The 15,719-nt window shown below is 36.7% G+C and overlaps 1 protein-coding gene across 6 annotated transcripts in view; it reads left to right on the top strand.

Moving 5' to 3' along the window:
- FYB1 (FYN binding protein 1) overlaps window positions 1-15,719 on the top strand; it is a 203,536-nt gene that overhangs the window by 130,707 nt on the left and 57,110 nt on the right. For all 6 annotated transcript variants that reach the window (XM_037798838.1, XM_037798839.1, XM_037798840.1 and 3 more), the window contains exons 4-8: window positions 8,436-8,476; window positions 10,421-10,440; window positions 10,915-10,949; window positions 11,949-12,069; window positions 15,269-15,428. In XM_037798838.1, the coding sequence (XP_037654766.1) occupies window positions 8,436-8,476; window positions 10,421-10,440; window positions 10,915-10,949; window positions 11,949-12,069; window positions 15,269-15,428 (377 nt within the window). The remainder of the gene's footprint in view (window positions 1-8,435; window positions 8,477-10,420; window positions 10,441-10,914; window positions 10,950-11,948; window positions 12,070-15,268; window positions 15,429-15,719) is intronic.

Here is a 15,719-nt window from a genome sequence, read left to right as displayed (position 1 = left end):
GGAAGAGAACGGTGTGTTGCAGTTAAACACAGAGGTGATGGTAGCTCCCTTTATAGAAAGTGGTATTTGAGCAAAGACTAGAAGGATGTGAGGGAGTTATGCTTGCAGATATCTGGAGGAAGACTGTGCCAGGCAGACAGAACAGCTAGTATTAAAAAGGCTTGGTATGTTCAAGGACTAGGAAAGAGGTAACTGGAGCTGGAGTAGAGTGAGCAACAAGTGGAGCAGTAGGAAAAGAGCTAGCTCCTATTGGGCCTGCCGGGTCATGATAGAGGAGACTCTTACCCTAAGTGAAATGGGAACCACTGAAGGGGTTTGAGCAGAGCAGTGACATTATCTTAAGTTTTATAAGGATCACCTTAACAGCTATGCTGAGAAGAGACAGTAGATGGGCAAAGGTAGAAGCAGAGAAACCAGTTAGACAGATAGTGCAGAACTGCAGGCAAGATATGGAAGTGACTCTAACCAGGATGGTAGCAGTGGAGGTGGTGAGGAGTGTTTGGATTCTGGATATATATTAAAGGTGCAGACAATGGAATTTGGATCTTAGATATGAAAGAAAAAGCAGATCAAGGATGGCTCCAGGATTTTGGGTGTGAGCAACTACAAGGATGATGCTGCCATCTGCTGAAATGGAGGCTGAGGGTGAATAAATTTTGAGGGTGGGGAAGATCAGGAGGTCATGAGATTGTTAAGTTTGAGGAATCTCTTACACATCCAAGCAGAGATGTTGAGGAGGCAATTGGGTGGGTATGAGAGTCAAGAATTTAAGAGAAAGTCCTGGATGAAATATATAAATGTGATGAATATATAAAGTTATATAATTTAAATTCCACATTTAAAGCCATGAGACTGGTTGAGGTGGCCAAGGAAGTGAGTATACATAGAGAAGAAAAGAACTGAACCATGGGCCACCCAACTCTCCTAGACCAGAACTGGCATAGGACACCAAAATGGAACAACCAATAAAAGAGGGAAAAAAAAACAAAAGTGTGGTGTCCTGGGAGCCATGTAAAGCAAATGTTATTTAAGAGGAGGCAGTAATCAACTGTGCCAGATGCTGCTGAAGGACAAGTTGAGTGAGGACTGTGGAAGTCAGTTTGGGTGAAATTTCTGCCAAGTGGTGGGGATGAAAGCCTATTGGAATAGGTTTAAAAGCTCATGGAAAGAGGAATTGGAAAGAGCCAGTAAAGACAATTCTTTTAAAAAGAAAAGAGAAGCAAAGAAATGGGGCAGTAACTGTTGAGAAGTGGGCTCAAGAGAATTTTTTTTATATATGGAAGAATTAGCAGCACATTTGTATGCTGACAAGAACAATTCAGTAAAGAGGGAAAAATGATAATGGTGGAGAAAGAGAGAATTCCCAGAACCCAGTACTTGAACAACTGGGATCTAGTGCTCAGGTAAGGGATTGGCTTTCCAAGGAAATAAATGAGTAATGAGGTTCATAGTTCTCTGTGCCTATAGTCTCTGTATTGCTTAAGGCAAAAGAATGAATCTTTAATTGAGATCAAAGGAAGGAATTTCAGGTCTTTATCACTGGCAGCCTGTTCTGCCTGCTTACAAGTCTGTTCCCAAAAGTAAATTGTAATTATGTCATTCAGATCAGAATGTCTAAGAGTGTAAAAGACTGAAGACAAGGGGATTGGTGAGAATCAAAAATAATAAATAATTTTGAAAATAAAGCAGTTGAGGCCCAAGGTACATTGTATTTTATATTGTATTGTTTCTCCACCTAGTGGTCAGGAATCAATCAGTTACATTTTCTGCGATTTTACTCAGGCATTTGGGGAAGAACAGAAATGGGTCATAAGAGTATGTTTAGCCTTATTAATGTTGAAATCAACATCTTCAGTGTAACACACTTTTGGGTATCATTTATTGAAGTCTCTTATAATTTCAACAGTATAACTTTTCTTGTGAAACAGAATCAGTGGCTGAATATTTTGATATACAAAACAAATAAGCTTATTAAGACTAATGAGATGCGAAAAGTGAAATAAGAAGAAATAAGAAATAAAGGGAATGACTAAGGTTAGAAAAGGAAAGATTAAAAAGTTAATACAATGAGGTTCTTCATAGTTTAAGATATTTTTGGAAGTAAAACTGGAGGAAAGGTAAGAATTTACCATCATAGCTTTTTATCATTTAGAAATACTTAACATCATCTGGAATTTAAGACTTGCCATATCAGTAGTCCACTCCAGAGTGTGTTAGTCAGGGTTCTCCAGGGGAACAGAACCAACAGGAGATATGTGTGTCTGTGTATATACTGTGTAAATATTATGAGATTTAGTATAGGAATTGGCTTACATGGCTATGGGGATAGGCAAGTCCAAATGCCACAGGGCAGGCTGCAGGCTGGGAACTCCTATGAAGGTTTTATGTGAATTTCCCAGGAGAAGCTGGCTGGCTGAAGTAGAAAATGGAAATTATTCCTTCTGACTGCTGAAATAATCAGTTCTTCTTTTAAGGCCTTCAACTGATTGGAGAAGAATTCTGTACTTGTTGAGGGCAGTCTCCTTAGTTGATTGTAGATGTAATCAGCCATAGATGCAGTCAGCTTGATGATGATTTAAACCCATGAAATATCCTCACAGTAACAAACAGGCTTGCTTGACCAAACACTGGAACACCATAACCTAAGTTGACACATGAACTTAACCATCACACGGATCATCTTACTTAACTCCATTTGAAGTCAGTTTCAAAATTCCTGTTGGGTTAAATGCAGGAAGATATGTTCCAGAGAAAAAGCTACATGATTTCATGCTCAGTTGATAAGAACAGGTATAGAATCAAGTTTTATGTGTCATTTAAAGTCCCCCTTCCTTCTCAAAACACACACACACACACACACACACACACACACACACACACACACACCCTCTGATAATTAAAATCTAAATCATGAATAGCATATTAGGTATAAAGGTCAACAGCTTTACTTCTTTAAAAGTCAGGAAATAGAGCTCTAATAGCTTTCTAAAAATGGCAATCATAATATTAAATTAACTTCACTTTCCTATTTAATTCTGCATGGTAAAGCATAAAAACAAAGAAAACTTTGATGAAAGGACTATTTGAATGGACTTATTGTAACAACTGATAAGCTTCCTTTTCTTCTCCTTTACCCCTCCCTCTGCTCAGTTTTCTGTGACTTGGTGACTAGTTCCATTGTTTGGCTCTTAATCTCTTTATGAAGCTTTTCTCAATGCCTGGAATTTTTTTTTTCATTTTTTTTTTAAGCAACTGGTGACAGCTTGATATGGATTGATTCATGACATTTGTACCTATTTCTCTTCCCCGTTTTCCTCTTTTATTCTTCACTATCACTCTTATTCTTATCATTAATATTTGCTGAATATCTTTAACGCCATACATATGGTGAATTCAGACCTATATATCCTAACAGTCATTTATAAGTGTTAATGTTAGGTCTCTGGATACATGTGTGTATGCAAACATTGTCAGGAGGTAATAAATGCTTTGCATAAACATGCAGGCACACCCATATGAATGGGCTGTGCAGATGCCCTTCATTTGGCAAGTATTTGTTATTCATCCCAGTGTTTTAGAAAGTAAACTCTAAGCCCAGTGATCTTTTTGACTTAACATTCTTTTGCATTTGTGCACTTTGGTAACAAAAATCTAGTCTCTTGGAATTACTGGGACATGATTAATTAATTAATCATCAATCAAACGAAAATAAGGGCCTACTACCAGACGGGAATCATTCTAATAACTTTCTAAAAATGAAGGCATAATGTTAAATTAATTAACAAAGTATTAGTACCCTTCCTCAAGGGGGTTATAGTCTGATAGTGGGAAAAGAAACCTGCAAGCAGTTTCTCTATAATTATAAAGTAACACAGAATAATCACTATAATGAATTGGTATATGACATGTAGAAGCAGCTTTGTGGGCTTGAGGGAGTCAGGAGTGCATCACAGTGGAGGGAGGGTTAAAGAGAGTCTTTGAGAATAAGGAGGGCCACAAGCAAAGGGTGATGAGAGGGGAGAATTATTCCAGAACAGGGAAACTGCATGGACTAGGCATGGAGGAATAAGAAACCAGAAAGTGCTCAGGCAGGGTACAAAGCATTTCAGTATTAACGTATAAGAATATGATATAAGAAAAAGAAATACAGAAATAAATACCAAAAGGTAGAAAAATAGCCAGACAAGAACAGGGCTGGTCCTAAGAACCTTGTATGCCATAAGAAAGGGTACAGATTTATTCAGTAGACAGTCAGGGTGAGGATTTTGAAGTCTAAGGAGTGACCTGGGTGCAGAAATGACCACTTAATTCATGAAAATTTAAAATGCAAAGACCTAATTTAAGTGTTTAAATTCACATTATACAACTTGTTGTTCCATTTAAACATTAAGAAATAAATTTAGACATTTATTCTTATTTAAATATGAATAAACATTTTCTAGGGGGATCAGTGATTAACGATTGGACAGGTCAAGCTGTTCAAACTAAATTCTTTCATATCAACAGTTCTGTTTATAAATTTAGCTGGTTAAATTCCCTTAAGGGTTTTTCATTGCATATAATATTTAGTATACTGAATTTTTATTTTTAAGCATTTGAAATATCTGGTTGGACAAATCTCCCCAAGAATTAAAAAAAAAATCTCCCCAAGAATTCAAATGAGCTTTTTAATCCATTAAATTAAACTACATCCAGTTCTCTTAGACATTCTAATAGCATTTGCAATAGCTTTTTCTTATACTTTTTAAAAAGTGTATTTATTATGGAAAATTTCAGACATTTAAAAGGCAGGGAGAATAGTATAATGAGTCTCCAAGTCCCCTTCACCAGCTTCAAGTATAAACTCATGGCCAGTCTTGTTTCATCTATGCCCCATACCCCTTCCTGTTATATTAATTTGAAACAAATATCAAACAACCTGTAATTCCATCCATAAATATTTCAGTATGCATTCCTAAGAAAATAGGCTTTGTATATTAATGTAAAATATCAAATCAGTATTCAAATTTCCAATTGTCTCTTAAATTGTGTGTGGATGTTTTTTAAGTTTGCTTGAATCAAGATCCAAACAAAGTCGACACATCTTCATTGACTTATGCAGTTTGTAATTCTCTTTTAAACCATGTGTTCACCCTCCACCTCTTCTTTCATTTCTTGCAATTTATCTGTTAAATAAATCAAGCTTTTTGGAGCCTATAATTGCTTATAGGCTGGATTTTGCTGATTGCTTCCCTGTAATATAGCTGATGTGTTCCTTTCTGTTCTACATTTCCTGTAAGTTGGTAGTTGGAGGTAGAGGTGGCTTTATCAAATTTACTTCAAGTTTTTTGTTTATCTTTTTTGATAAGATGCCTTCTTAGATGATGCTGTATTCTTTTATCAGGAGCTCAAAATGTCTGGTTGACTCTCCTTTGGTGGTATCAGCAGCCATTGACAGTGTCTAGAGTCCTTACTTCTCAACTAAAATAAAAAAGTCTAACATTACAAATTTTAAGTTAGTTTGACAAGTCTAATCTGGACTTTCTAATATGACAAATCTCTTAAATATTACAAATGCTTAAAATACTGAACATACATACATTATTCCAATGGTTATGAAGCTTATTCCTCAAATTTTTGTCCCATGGGCCTGACTTCACCATTTCTGTAGTTAATTCTGAATCTTCCAAGGACTAAAAAGACCCATGAAGCAAATAAATGCCTAGTGATGACCAATCTAATGAACGGATTAACTGGGACTTTATGCTATCCTAAATAAAAGCCAATACATTAGATTTTTAAAATTTCAATTTGAAAAAGTGAGTTAAAAAAAAAAAAAGAAGATGGATTACCAGTCTCTGACCACATGTGGTTACCATCTCAGGTGGAGACTGAGACACATCTATCCAGAGCAGGTGTCCCTGAGCCACACAAGTACCCTCACAAGTCACTTCCAGCCCACACTCTTCAAACAGGGTTCGTTTTACAGCCAAATACCTCCTGGGTTCAATTAACACTCTTTCTTAATTCTTTAAGTGATTTGAGCATTGAACTTGAGAGTGACGTAATCATATTTTTGCCTTAGGAAGATCACTTTGGCAGCACAGTGGAGAAGGGATGGCAAGGCTGGGGAGGAGACGGGAGCATTTCTCATAATTAGAAGCTGGCACGATGGCTACTCCAAGAGTCCCCACTAGGGATGATGAAGTCCTGTTCTCACATCTAGGAGGAGAGAAGGGAGAGATGAACAGGGAGGTGAATTATAGGAGACATCAAATATGGGGAACTGCCAGAACTTGATGATAAATTTGATTTGGGGCTGAAGAAGAGTGAGAAATCAAGGATGATGTGATGCTCTGGCAGGCATGTGCATTGTGGCACCATTCATCATGTTAAGGAACCTAGCAGGGAGAGCAGGTGTAGGCTGGGATGAAAGATCAGCCTCAGTTTCTGAAATGTTGATACAGAATTAGCACAAGGAGGAGGTAGGATCAATGAGTGCACATTCAGAAGAAGAGGCCTGGGCTAGAGATTTCCACATGGAAGTCACAGGCATTAAGATAACATGTAAAGGTAGGTATATGAGACCACACAGGAACGAAGATAAAGTGGGGGAAAAAAAGAAACCCAACATCAGAATACAAATGAGCATTGTTATTTAAAGGAGAAGTAAAAGGAAAATAAACCCACAAGGGAAATTGTGGGATAGTGGCCAGAGAAACAAGAAGTGAACCAGGTGAGAACCCTCATGGAAACAAAGGAGACTTGAGAAGGGCAAAACTGTCAATATCATCAAAGGCCACAAAGCACGGGCTGAGAGGTGGCCAGGGGATTTGATAATTCAGAATTCTAAGAGTAGCTTCAACGAAGTCATGGAAAGATAAGCTAGACTGTGGTTAGTGAAGAAATGAGTAGGAAGAGAGGAGGTAGGATCAATGAGTGTAGATAATTTTTCTAGTTTGGCTGAGAAAAAGGATTATCTTCAGTAGAATGGAGAAGTGAGACATAAATAAAGAGAAGGGAGTGCTTGTTTTTGTTATGGATAAGGGTGACTCTGATTGAGGGGGTGTATTAGTTAGGGAAACAGAATCAAAAAGAGATATCTGTAAATATAAGATTTTATAAAAGTGTCTCACACAACTGTGGGGATACACGAGTCCAAATTCTGTAGGGCAGTCAGCAAACTGGCAACTCAATGAAGGTGTTCAATGAATTCCTCAAGAGAAGCTGACTAGCCAAAGAAGTGAAGGTCCTCTGTCTCTCTTCCTTAAAAGTCTTCAACTGATTAGATTAAATCCAGCTGATTGAATTCTCTCATTGCAGAAGACACGCCCTTCATTGATGTGATCAGTCACTGCTGCAGTCAATTGACTGATGATTTAATAAACCAGCCTTCTGGTTTATTAATCAGCCACAAATGTTCTTGCAGTTAGGACAGTGCTTGCTTGACCAGATACCTGGACATCAACACCTGGCCAAGTTGACACATAAACCTAACCATCACAGGGGGTTGTAGAGAAAGTAAAAGATCCAGGAGTGGGGAAAATTATAATGTAAACGTGATGACGATGATGCAGGGAATAAAAGGGATACTTGAAGAATAAGTGCAGATAAGTTTCTGGGTTAAGGTTGTATATTTCCTCAAGAGAGTTCACACCTAATAACTGCTGTTTTATCAATGAACTGCAAAACAAGGTCATCTGATTAGAGAGAGAAGGAGGGAGATAAGGGTTTTGAGGGAAGTGGTGATGGTTTTGAAGAACCACCAATAAGGATGATGCAAGAGGGGAGTGACTGGGAAAAAATGTGATGAAATGACAGAATATTGTTGAGGGTACAGTTGAGAATGGATAGCAAGTATTTGCAATGTCCAGAGTCAGTAAGGTTGGCAACTTTCTCCAGCTATTTCAATCAACCTAGTAATAGGAAAAGAAAGCATAGATATTGCATCAGTCATTAGGGATTTCTGGAGTCCAGGTATTGGTAATGCTGTTAGAGGCAGTTGACATGACACAGTTGGAAGGAAGCACCTTGGAGTCCAAGTCACAAAGTAATGGAAGTGAAGCCAGGTGGAAAACATCTTAAGAGGAAGGAGTCAAGGATTGGAACTAATTCTCTTTGGTGTAGACACCATAGAACCAATCAGATGCCTTCAGAATCCCAGAACTGATTTAGTGCAGTATTAACAGAAAACATATTATTCCCTTGAAGCAATAGATTAATGATATGTTTCCACTCTGAACTGATAGTGTTGTACTCAAGCTCCCCAATTCTCAAATTTTTGCAAATGTAGCAGCATAAATATAAGACTAAAGCCTAATCTAATGACTTATAAAATTTCAAATCAGAGCAAATATCAAAGAGGAAAGAAAAAAATTGAAATGATCCTTTTTTATTTTTAATTATATGAGCCTCTATTTGTTCCGTTTTCACCTTTTCTTCTTTCTTGTTTTCAGACACCCTGTAAATGAAGAAAATCAAAATGATGGCTCTGATGGTAAGGGATGTTTTATTTATTTTATTTTATTTATTTATGTATTACCTTAGCTGCAGAAGGTTGAGTTAACCATTCTCCTAGGTTCATGTACCAGCGATGACAATAAGTCATTTATCATCATTGGTCCATACAAAACCTCTCTCTTTTTTACTTATTTGTTTATTCCATCTTATCCTTAAGACCCACTCCCTTTCCTCTGCCCCCCTCCTCCATTATGGACAAACATGTTAATGTATTTAATACATATTTGTTTGTACATAATCTTTGCATACTGTTGTTTGTGTGCATATATTCTAATTTATATAAACAGTGTGTTATGAGTGAATCAGTGGTTATTTTTAACTCATCATAATGTGTTTTTTTAGTCCATCCATGTTGCTATGTGTACATTTAATCTGTTGCTTTTAACTGCTGTACAGTACTCCATGGTATGCCCCCACACTTCACTTGCCTCTGACTCACGGCCACCACAAATAACACGGCCATGTGTCTTCTTGTACATATCACTATGTGGACCTCTGAGAGACTTTCTTTAAGATACACATCTAGAGTGTCTGGTCATAAACCACGGTGTGCATATTCTGACTGAGTGGAACTAGAGTGTTCTCCAGAACAGCTGCATCTGCCAATCGTCCCATCAATACAGCATGAAGGTTCCAAGATGTCTACCTTTCACCAACTCATGGCATTCAACTTCCCAATGTCTTTTAAAGTTTAATACATATAAATATCTCATCTTAATTTCCAGATCTCTGCTTACTATTTCAGTTGAGCATCTCTTCTCTTCCTTGTCAGCCTTTGGAGTTTCCTCTTCTATAAATTGCGAGTCATCTCCTCTAACGATTTTTGTTTGAGGGTTGGTATCTTTTTTTTGGTTGACTTGCAGGAGTTCCGTATACATTTTAGATATTAATCCCTTGTCAATTTCAGATAGTGCAAGTACCTTCCCCCATTCTGTCCTCTGTCTATTAATCTAGACCATGCTGTCTATCCTTCATTGAACAGAAATTAATTTTGACATAATCAAATTCATTAATTTTTGCCTTGTAATTGATGCTTTTTAAGTTTTGTTTAAGAAATCCTTCCTGTCACTAGAAAACAAAAGTGTTCTCTTTTATTTTCTTCTATAAACTTTACCGTCTGTATTTAAGTCTTTGAGCCCTTTGTAGTGCACTTTTAAGAAGTTAGTAGGGATCGTATATGGAGCCAGTTTTCCCATTACTATTTGTTGAACCATCCATCCTTTTCTCATTCATTTATAATGCCACCTTCATACTCTAGTAACTTTTTATTTATGTGTATTATATGTGTATATGTATAAATATATATATATGTATGTATACATATGCATGTAATTGTGTGTATTTATCTCTAAGCTCTCTGCTCTATTTGTCTTTTCTTGTACCAACACCACAGTTCTTAGTATTATTGCTGTAGATTGTCTTATTATCTTATTATCTAGAAATTAGCTGATATTACCCTAAACTCTCAAGCAGTCAAGTATCCCTTTTTATAGAAAAAAAATCTTATTACCTTGATTTGTTTGATACATGAAATCAAATTTGGGGGACCAAATAGGTCAAAAAGACTGAACTAGTCATGATTTGCCACTAATACTTTTATTCCACACAAGCCCATAGAACCAAATATATGTGCTTTTCAAAAAGGGAATTAAGAGTGTCTTAATTATTTGTTGGTTTTTCCATGACTATGAAAGCCAATGGAAAAATTTCATAATTAAATTACAAGTATCAGAAAAGTCATAGTAATCTAAAGCCCATATTTTCTCTTGAAATATTGTAAAATTTCTATATTTTGATGGAGCATAATGTCCATTAGGTTCTGAACTGTTTTGAATAATGCCACATTACATCCAATAATCCTGTGTACTGCACTTAATTACAGTATATTGAAATTTTATTTTCTCTTTTTTTAATCCTTTAGGAGTTGGAAATCTAGATGAGGTCAGTTTTTTTTTTCAGTTTCCTCTCATATTACAATGCTGAAACTAGAATATTTAGCAATTATTGTGATTCACTTTCTGTTGGTATAAGCCAAATAAATGAAGATTCTTATGAGTAATGATGATATTTTTCCATTTGTAATCCTGTTGCATCTAAAAGACTTAAGACATTAGATACCAATTGTTATACTGACTCATAGTAATGTTGTAGTGCTAAACATAAACATAAGTCTGGCTACACGTCTGAATTATAAAGCAGGATAGAAAATGAAATGTTTTTGTGTGTCTTTCTCCATTCCATCTCTGAAGAGAAAAACATCATTTTAAACAAGCCAAATTTACATCACTTAAATTTATGCTTGTTTTACTAAGTATTTGATCAATGTAATATGTGCGTGCTACCTCTTTGAACTGATGATTTAATTTTAATACATTAGTTTAATACATTAATCATTCTCAACATTTATCTTGACAGGAACAAGACAGTGAAGGAGAAACATATGAAGACATGTATGAATTACATTTTTTACCATAATATTTTCCCCCTAAGATGAATATAATGTTTTGTATGAGGGGTACTGAATAAACAATACTGGGGGCGGGTGGGGGGCAAAAGCTTTATTTGTACAGATGACTGGGAGGTAATGATAACCTATATTTCAATACAAACAACAAAAGATTCTTTACTTACTGAAGGGATCTACAGAGAACTCTGTGTGAGAGGCCAGGTACGTTTAACCTATTAGATAAACCAAAGCAGGGAATCACAGAGCCAGGACTCTGTATTCCTTGCTCTTGGTGAGTTCTTGGGCAAATGAATTAATTTATCTGTGTTACGCCCTCCTCACCTGGGCAGTGCTATGAGAACTAATTTAATAAGGCACCAGATGTCAAAGCTTCAGCCTGTAAAGCAAGGGAATGTTAAAAATAGCTCTAATATGGGTTTCTAGGTAACCCAGGACCAAGAAATTTCTTGGAAAGTGAGTGAAGGCAGAAATGAACATGTTTTTATTCTTATTTTATCTTTTGTTGATCTCAGATAGCTTAATTTTCTCAACCCAGTTCTAGATCAACACAGTTCTCGATTGACCAAAAGTTTCTGAACCAAAGTTTGCATGTGCACATGTGCATGTCTGCGTACCTGTGAGAGAGAAAGAGAGACAGAGACAGAGACAGAGACAGAGGCAGAGAGACAGAGGGAGGGGTAGGGTAGGGGAAGAGGGAGATTGTCTATTCATGCAAAAAGAACGGGGCCTTTGCAGGCAGTGTCTCCCGCTTGCTGGCATAAGTTGTAAGGGTAAGTGGAACAATTGGAAAGTATCCTCAGCTGTGTGCTTCCCTCTGGTTTTAAGAACAATATTATATTCAGGAACTCTGGCATCTAAGTCCAGTACCTGGCCTTTTACTTCACCTGTACTTCTGTTGTGCCTAGAAACCTCTTTGGATAGTGATTCCCAACGTGTCTGTGCCTGCAGATGCTGAAACAACTTAACACTATTTTTTTTGTAGAGAAGCATCCAAAGAACAAGAGAAGAAAAGAGAAAAGGAGGAAAAGAAGAGATTAGAACTAGAGAAAAAGGAACAGAAGGAGAAAGAAAAGAAAGAACAAGAAATAAAGAAGAAATTTAAAGTAAGAGCTCGCTTGCTGCCAGGCGAAAGAATAATAGCTTTTTATAATTTTTACACAGAAGAAGGGGCACCATTCTTGAAACAGTACATGGTTGCAAAATTACTAAATCATTGTTTTCTAAAGAGTAGTGACCTCCATCACAGTCACCTTTTTGTCCAATATGCTTCCTTATCTGTTCACTAAAACTGTAATACAATAAAATCCAAATAAAATATAGCAGCTTATAATTAGTGGGTGTCCAGGAAATTTTGTGTTGATTGAATGAATAAACACTCAGTTATCCAAACCCATCTTGGTTCTCCAGCTTGCATAGGTCATATTAGTCTTATGCTATGAGCTTTGGACCACACACATAGATATCCTGTGGCATGTATTACAGTGGTGCAAGGGGCATAATGTCTAAGAATATGATTTATATGAGCTGCTTTGATTGCTAGCGTCTGGACCTGACTTACATTTTTGCCTTTGTTTTAAGCCTTTTGTAAATGCTGACTTCTGTTACCTGCTGTTTCTTATCCCTCCCTGTCTGCCTGGATTTCTGATCTGTGTTCTCTGATCTCTGCTAATTAATTATGTGGCTTCTTTTAATACCACTGCTAACACGACTCTCTCCCATGTGAATCTGTCTTGGTGTACCATCTTTGATGACACCAGCCCTCTGATGTGGGTCTGGCACATCAGAAACATTTAAGATGACTATCTGAACTACAAAACTATCCTTCACTTTAAAAAGCCCTGAAATATGTAATTCCCAGAGGCATTTAATATATGGGTTGAATTATAAAAATTCTATTTATATGTAACTACCCACTACACTTATTGTATTAAAATAACGGTTCAACAGCATGCACAGGAAAAAACCTAAAGCTTGGGTGAATTGGATAGACCTAGAGTCAAATTCCAACTACATATAAGACATGTGTGAGGTTGGACAGATTACTTAACTGCTCCGAGCCTCAGTTTCTCATTCCTTAAGGTGAGAATCAATGATACCTGTCCTGAAAGGCTGTTGGTGAGTTAAATAATATAATGCACATAAAACACTGTAACTACTGTAGGTTTTGATTAAATTTTGAAAAAACTTACTATATGTGAATGTTCTAGTTTGCTAATGCTGCCGGAATGCAAAACACCAGAGATGGATTGGCTTTTATAAAAAGGGGGTTTATTTGGCTATACAGTTACAGTCTTAAGGCCATAAAGTGTCCAAGGTAACACATCAGTAATCGGGTACCTTCACTGGAGGATGGCCAATGGCGTCCGGAAAACTTCTGTTAGCTGGGAAGGCACATGGCTGGCATCTGCTCCTAAGTTCTGGTTTCAAAATGGCTTTCTCCCAGGACGTTCCTCTCTAGCAAGCTTGCACCTCTTCAAAACGTCACTCACAGCTGCACTCCGTTCAGTCTCTTTGAGTCAGCACATTTATATGGCTCCACTGATCAAGGCCCACCCTGAATGGGTGGGGCCATGCCTCCATGGGAGTATCCCACCAGAGTCACCACCCACAGCTGGGTGGGGCACATTCCAAGCAAATCTAACCAGCACCAAAACGTCTGTCCCAGAAGACCACAATGATAATGGCATTTGGGGGACACAATACATTCAAACCGGCACAGTGAGTAAAATGTATGATTACTTATGAATATTAAAACATACTTTACTTCTGCAAAATTCATGACCACCCACATTCATATTTTTCATGTGGAAAATATGAAAATTAAATTCTTAAATGAAAACCTTTGTAACACTGTTTTATGAAGAGATTGTTTATAGTCTGGGAGGAATTATGTGAGGTTTTTTCTTTTGTTTCTTTTGGAGATATCAGTTTTGCATAATTTCATTCATTTATTGAAATAATACTTTTTAGTGAGGAAAAAAGTACTAGTTAGTTAGGGAAAAAGTAAGGAAATCATATCACTAAGTATGAACTCAAAAGTTTGTCAGGACCAGCACTTCCAAAACCATCTTCCTTCCACAAGATATTAAGAAATGCTGGGTAAAAAAATATTTTAAAAATATGAGAGCTATTAAATATCACTGTATTTCATTGATTTTAAGACAAACATTATTTTACAATGTAAAATTCTGAAATTAGGGTATATTTTACTGTCACTGGTATATCATAATTTAATTCAAACTGTTTTCTCTTTCTTAATGGTACATAATCAATGGTGTGTCTTCCAATTCATGAAATCTTAAATTCAATAAAATCAGGTAGACACTCTTCAAAAGTCACAATGCATATTTGCATATAAAAGATCTGAGAAATTCTAATGAAAAGACATCAATTTTATTTGTTTAACTCATTGTACCACATGGAATACTTTTTCCTTAGACTGCCTATTAATTCTGTGGATGAGAGTTTAGGATTCTTGGTCTAAACTAGATTATTCCCCTGGTGTCGAGAAGCTACCATTCAATTCGAGATATTAGTTTTAAAAGGCTCACATAACATTTGTTTGGCACTTTTTGATTTACAATCTACTTCAAAACTGCTATCTTGTTTGTATCAGGGAATGTCTGTTCCAAGTTTATAGATAAGTACCTCAAGGTTAAAAAAAAAGAAAATGACTTCCCTAAAAGCACACCCACCACCACCGCTATGCAACCTTCCCTTTACTATTTTAGGTGGGCAGAGAATTTATTATAACATTATTATTTACTATATAATAGGCACTTCCCTAAAAGCACACCCACCACCACCGCTATGCAACCCTCCCTTTACTATTTTAGGTGGGCAGAGAATTTATTATAACATTATTATTTACTATATAATAGGCTAGTAAAGGAAAAAACAACTCCATCTTCCAAGCAGACATGCATATCTCATAAAGGAGCATAACACCCAGCATGGATTCTGGTACGTAAGGGATATTCCATTAGCATACCTGCTTTAGCGGGTCTCTCAAAAAGTTCCCAGAATCAACAAATCACTGCTGCTCTCTCCTGAACCCCAAGCACAGGCTTACCTGTTCTCTGCTGGTCCTGTTTGACCTAAGTAATTTTTTCTAACCCAGAATAACCAGAACATTCACCAGAAATGACTTCTGCTCATCACCCTCAATTTCTAGCTCAAATCTGAGAATGTTGGAAATAGGCAGGTTGGCAAGATACGGACATATCTTTCAAAACCGCATTCTTTAAAGGGTTTCTGAATAGTAAAGAAACATGTCCGTGATTATTTTCTTACTCTTTGCAGCTAACGGGCCCTATTCAAGTCATCCATCAAGCAAAAGCTTGCTGTGATGTTAAAGGAGGAAAGAATGAACTAAGCTTCAAGCAAGGAGAGCAAATTGAAATCATCCGCATCACAGACAACCCTGAAGGAAAATGGTTGGGCAGAACAGCAAGGGGGTCATGTGAGTGCAAATTCCTCTATGACTTCAAATTATTTTCTTTTTGAGCTAATATTAAATTATACAATGTCTTCCAGAACTGTTCATAAGCATCAAGTTAGGACAATATTAGAGTGGACAAAGATAGGAAGATTTTACATAAGTATGATTCCATCTTCACCTCATCTGTGTTATCTTTTCAGTGGAGGGCAGTATAAATTTTTATATTTTTCCAAGGAGGAACAAGGAGCATTAGTCCCTTCATTTTTTTAAGAAGAAAAAAAAATGATTTGTGTGAATCACTTTGGACTCTTT

Source organism: Choloepus didactylus, chromosome 11 (assembly GCF_015220235.1).
Source record: "Choloepus didactylus isolate mChoDid1 chromosome 11, mChoDid1.pri, whole genome shotgun sequence".
Classification (NCBI taxonomy): domain Eukaryota; kingdom Metazoa; phylum Chordata; class Mammalia; order Pilosa; family Megalonychidae; genus Choloepus; species Choloepus didactylus.
The sequence above is the reverse complement of the archived record's forward strand: the minus strand, read 5'-3'. Positions and strand labels throughout refer to the sequence as shown.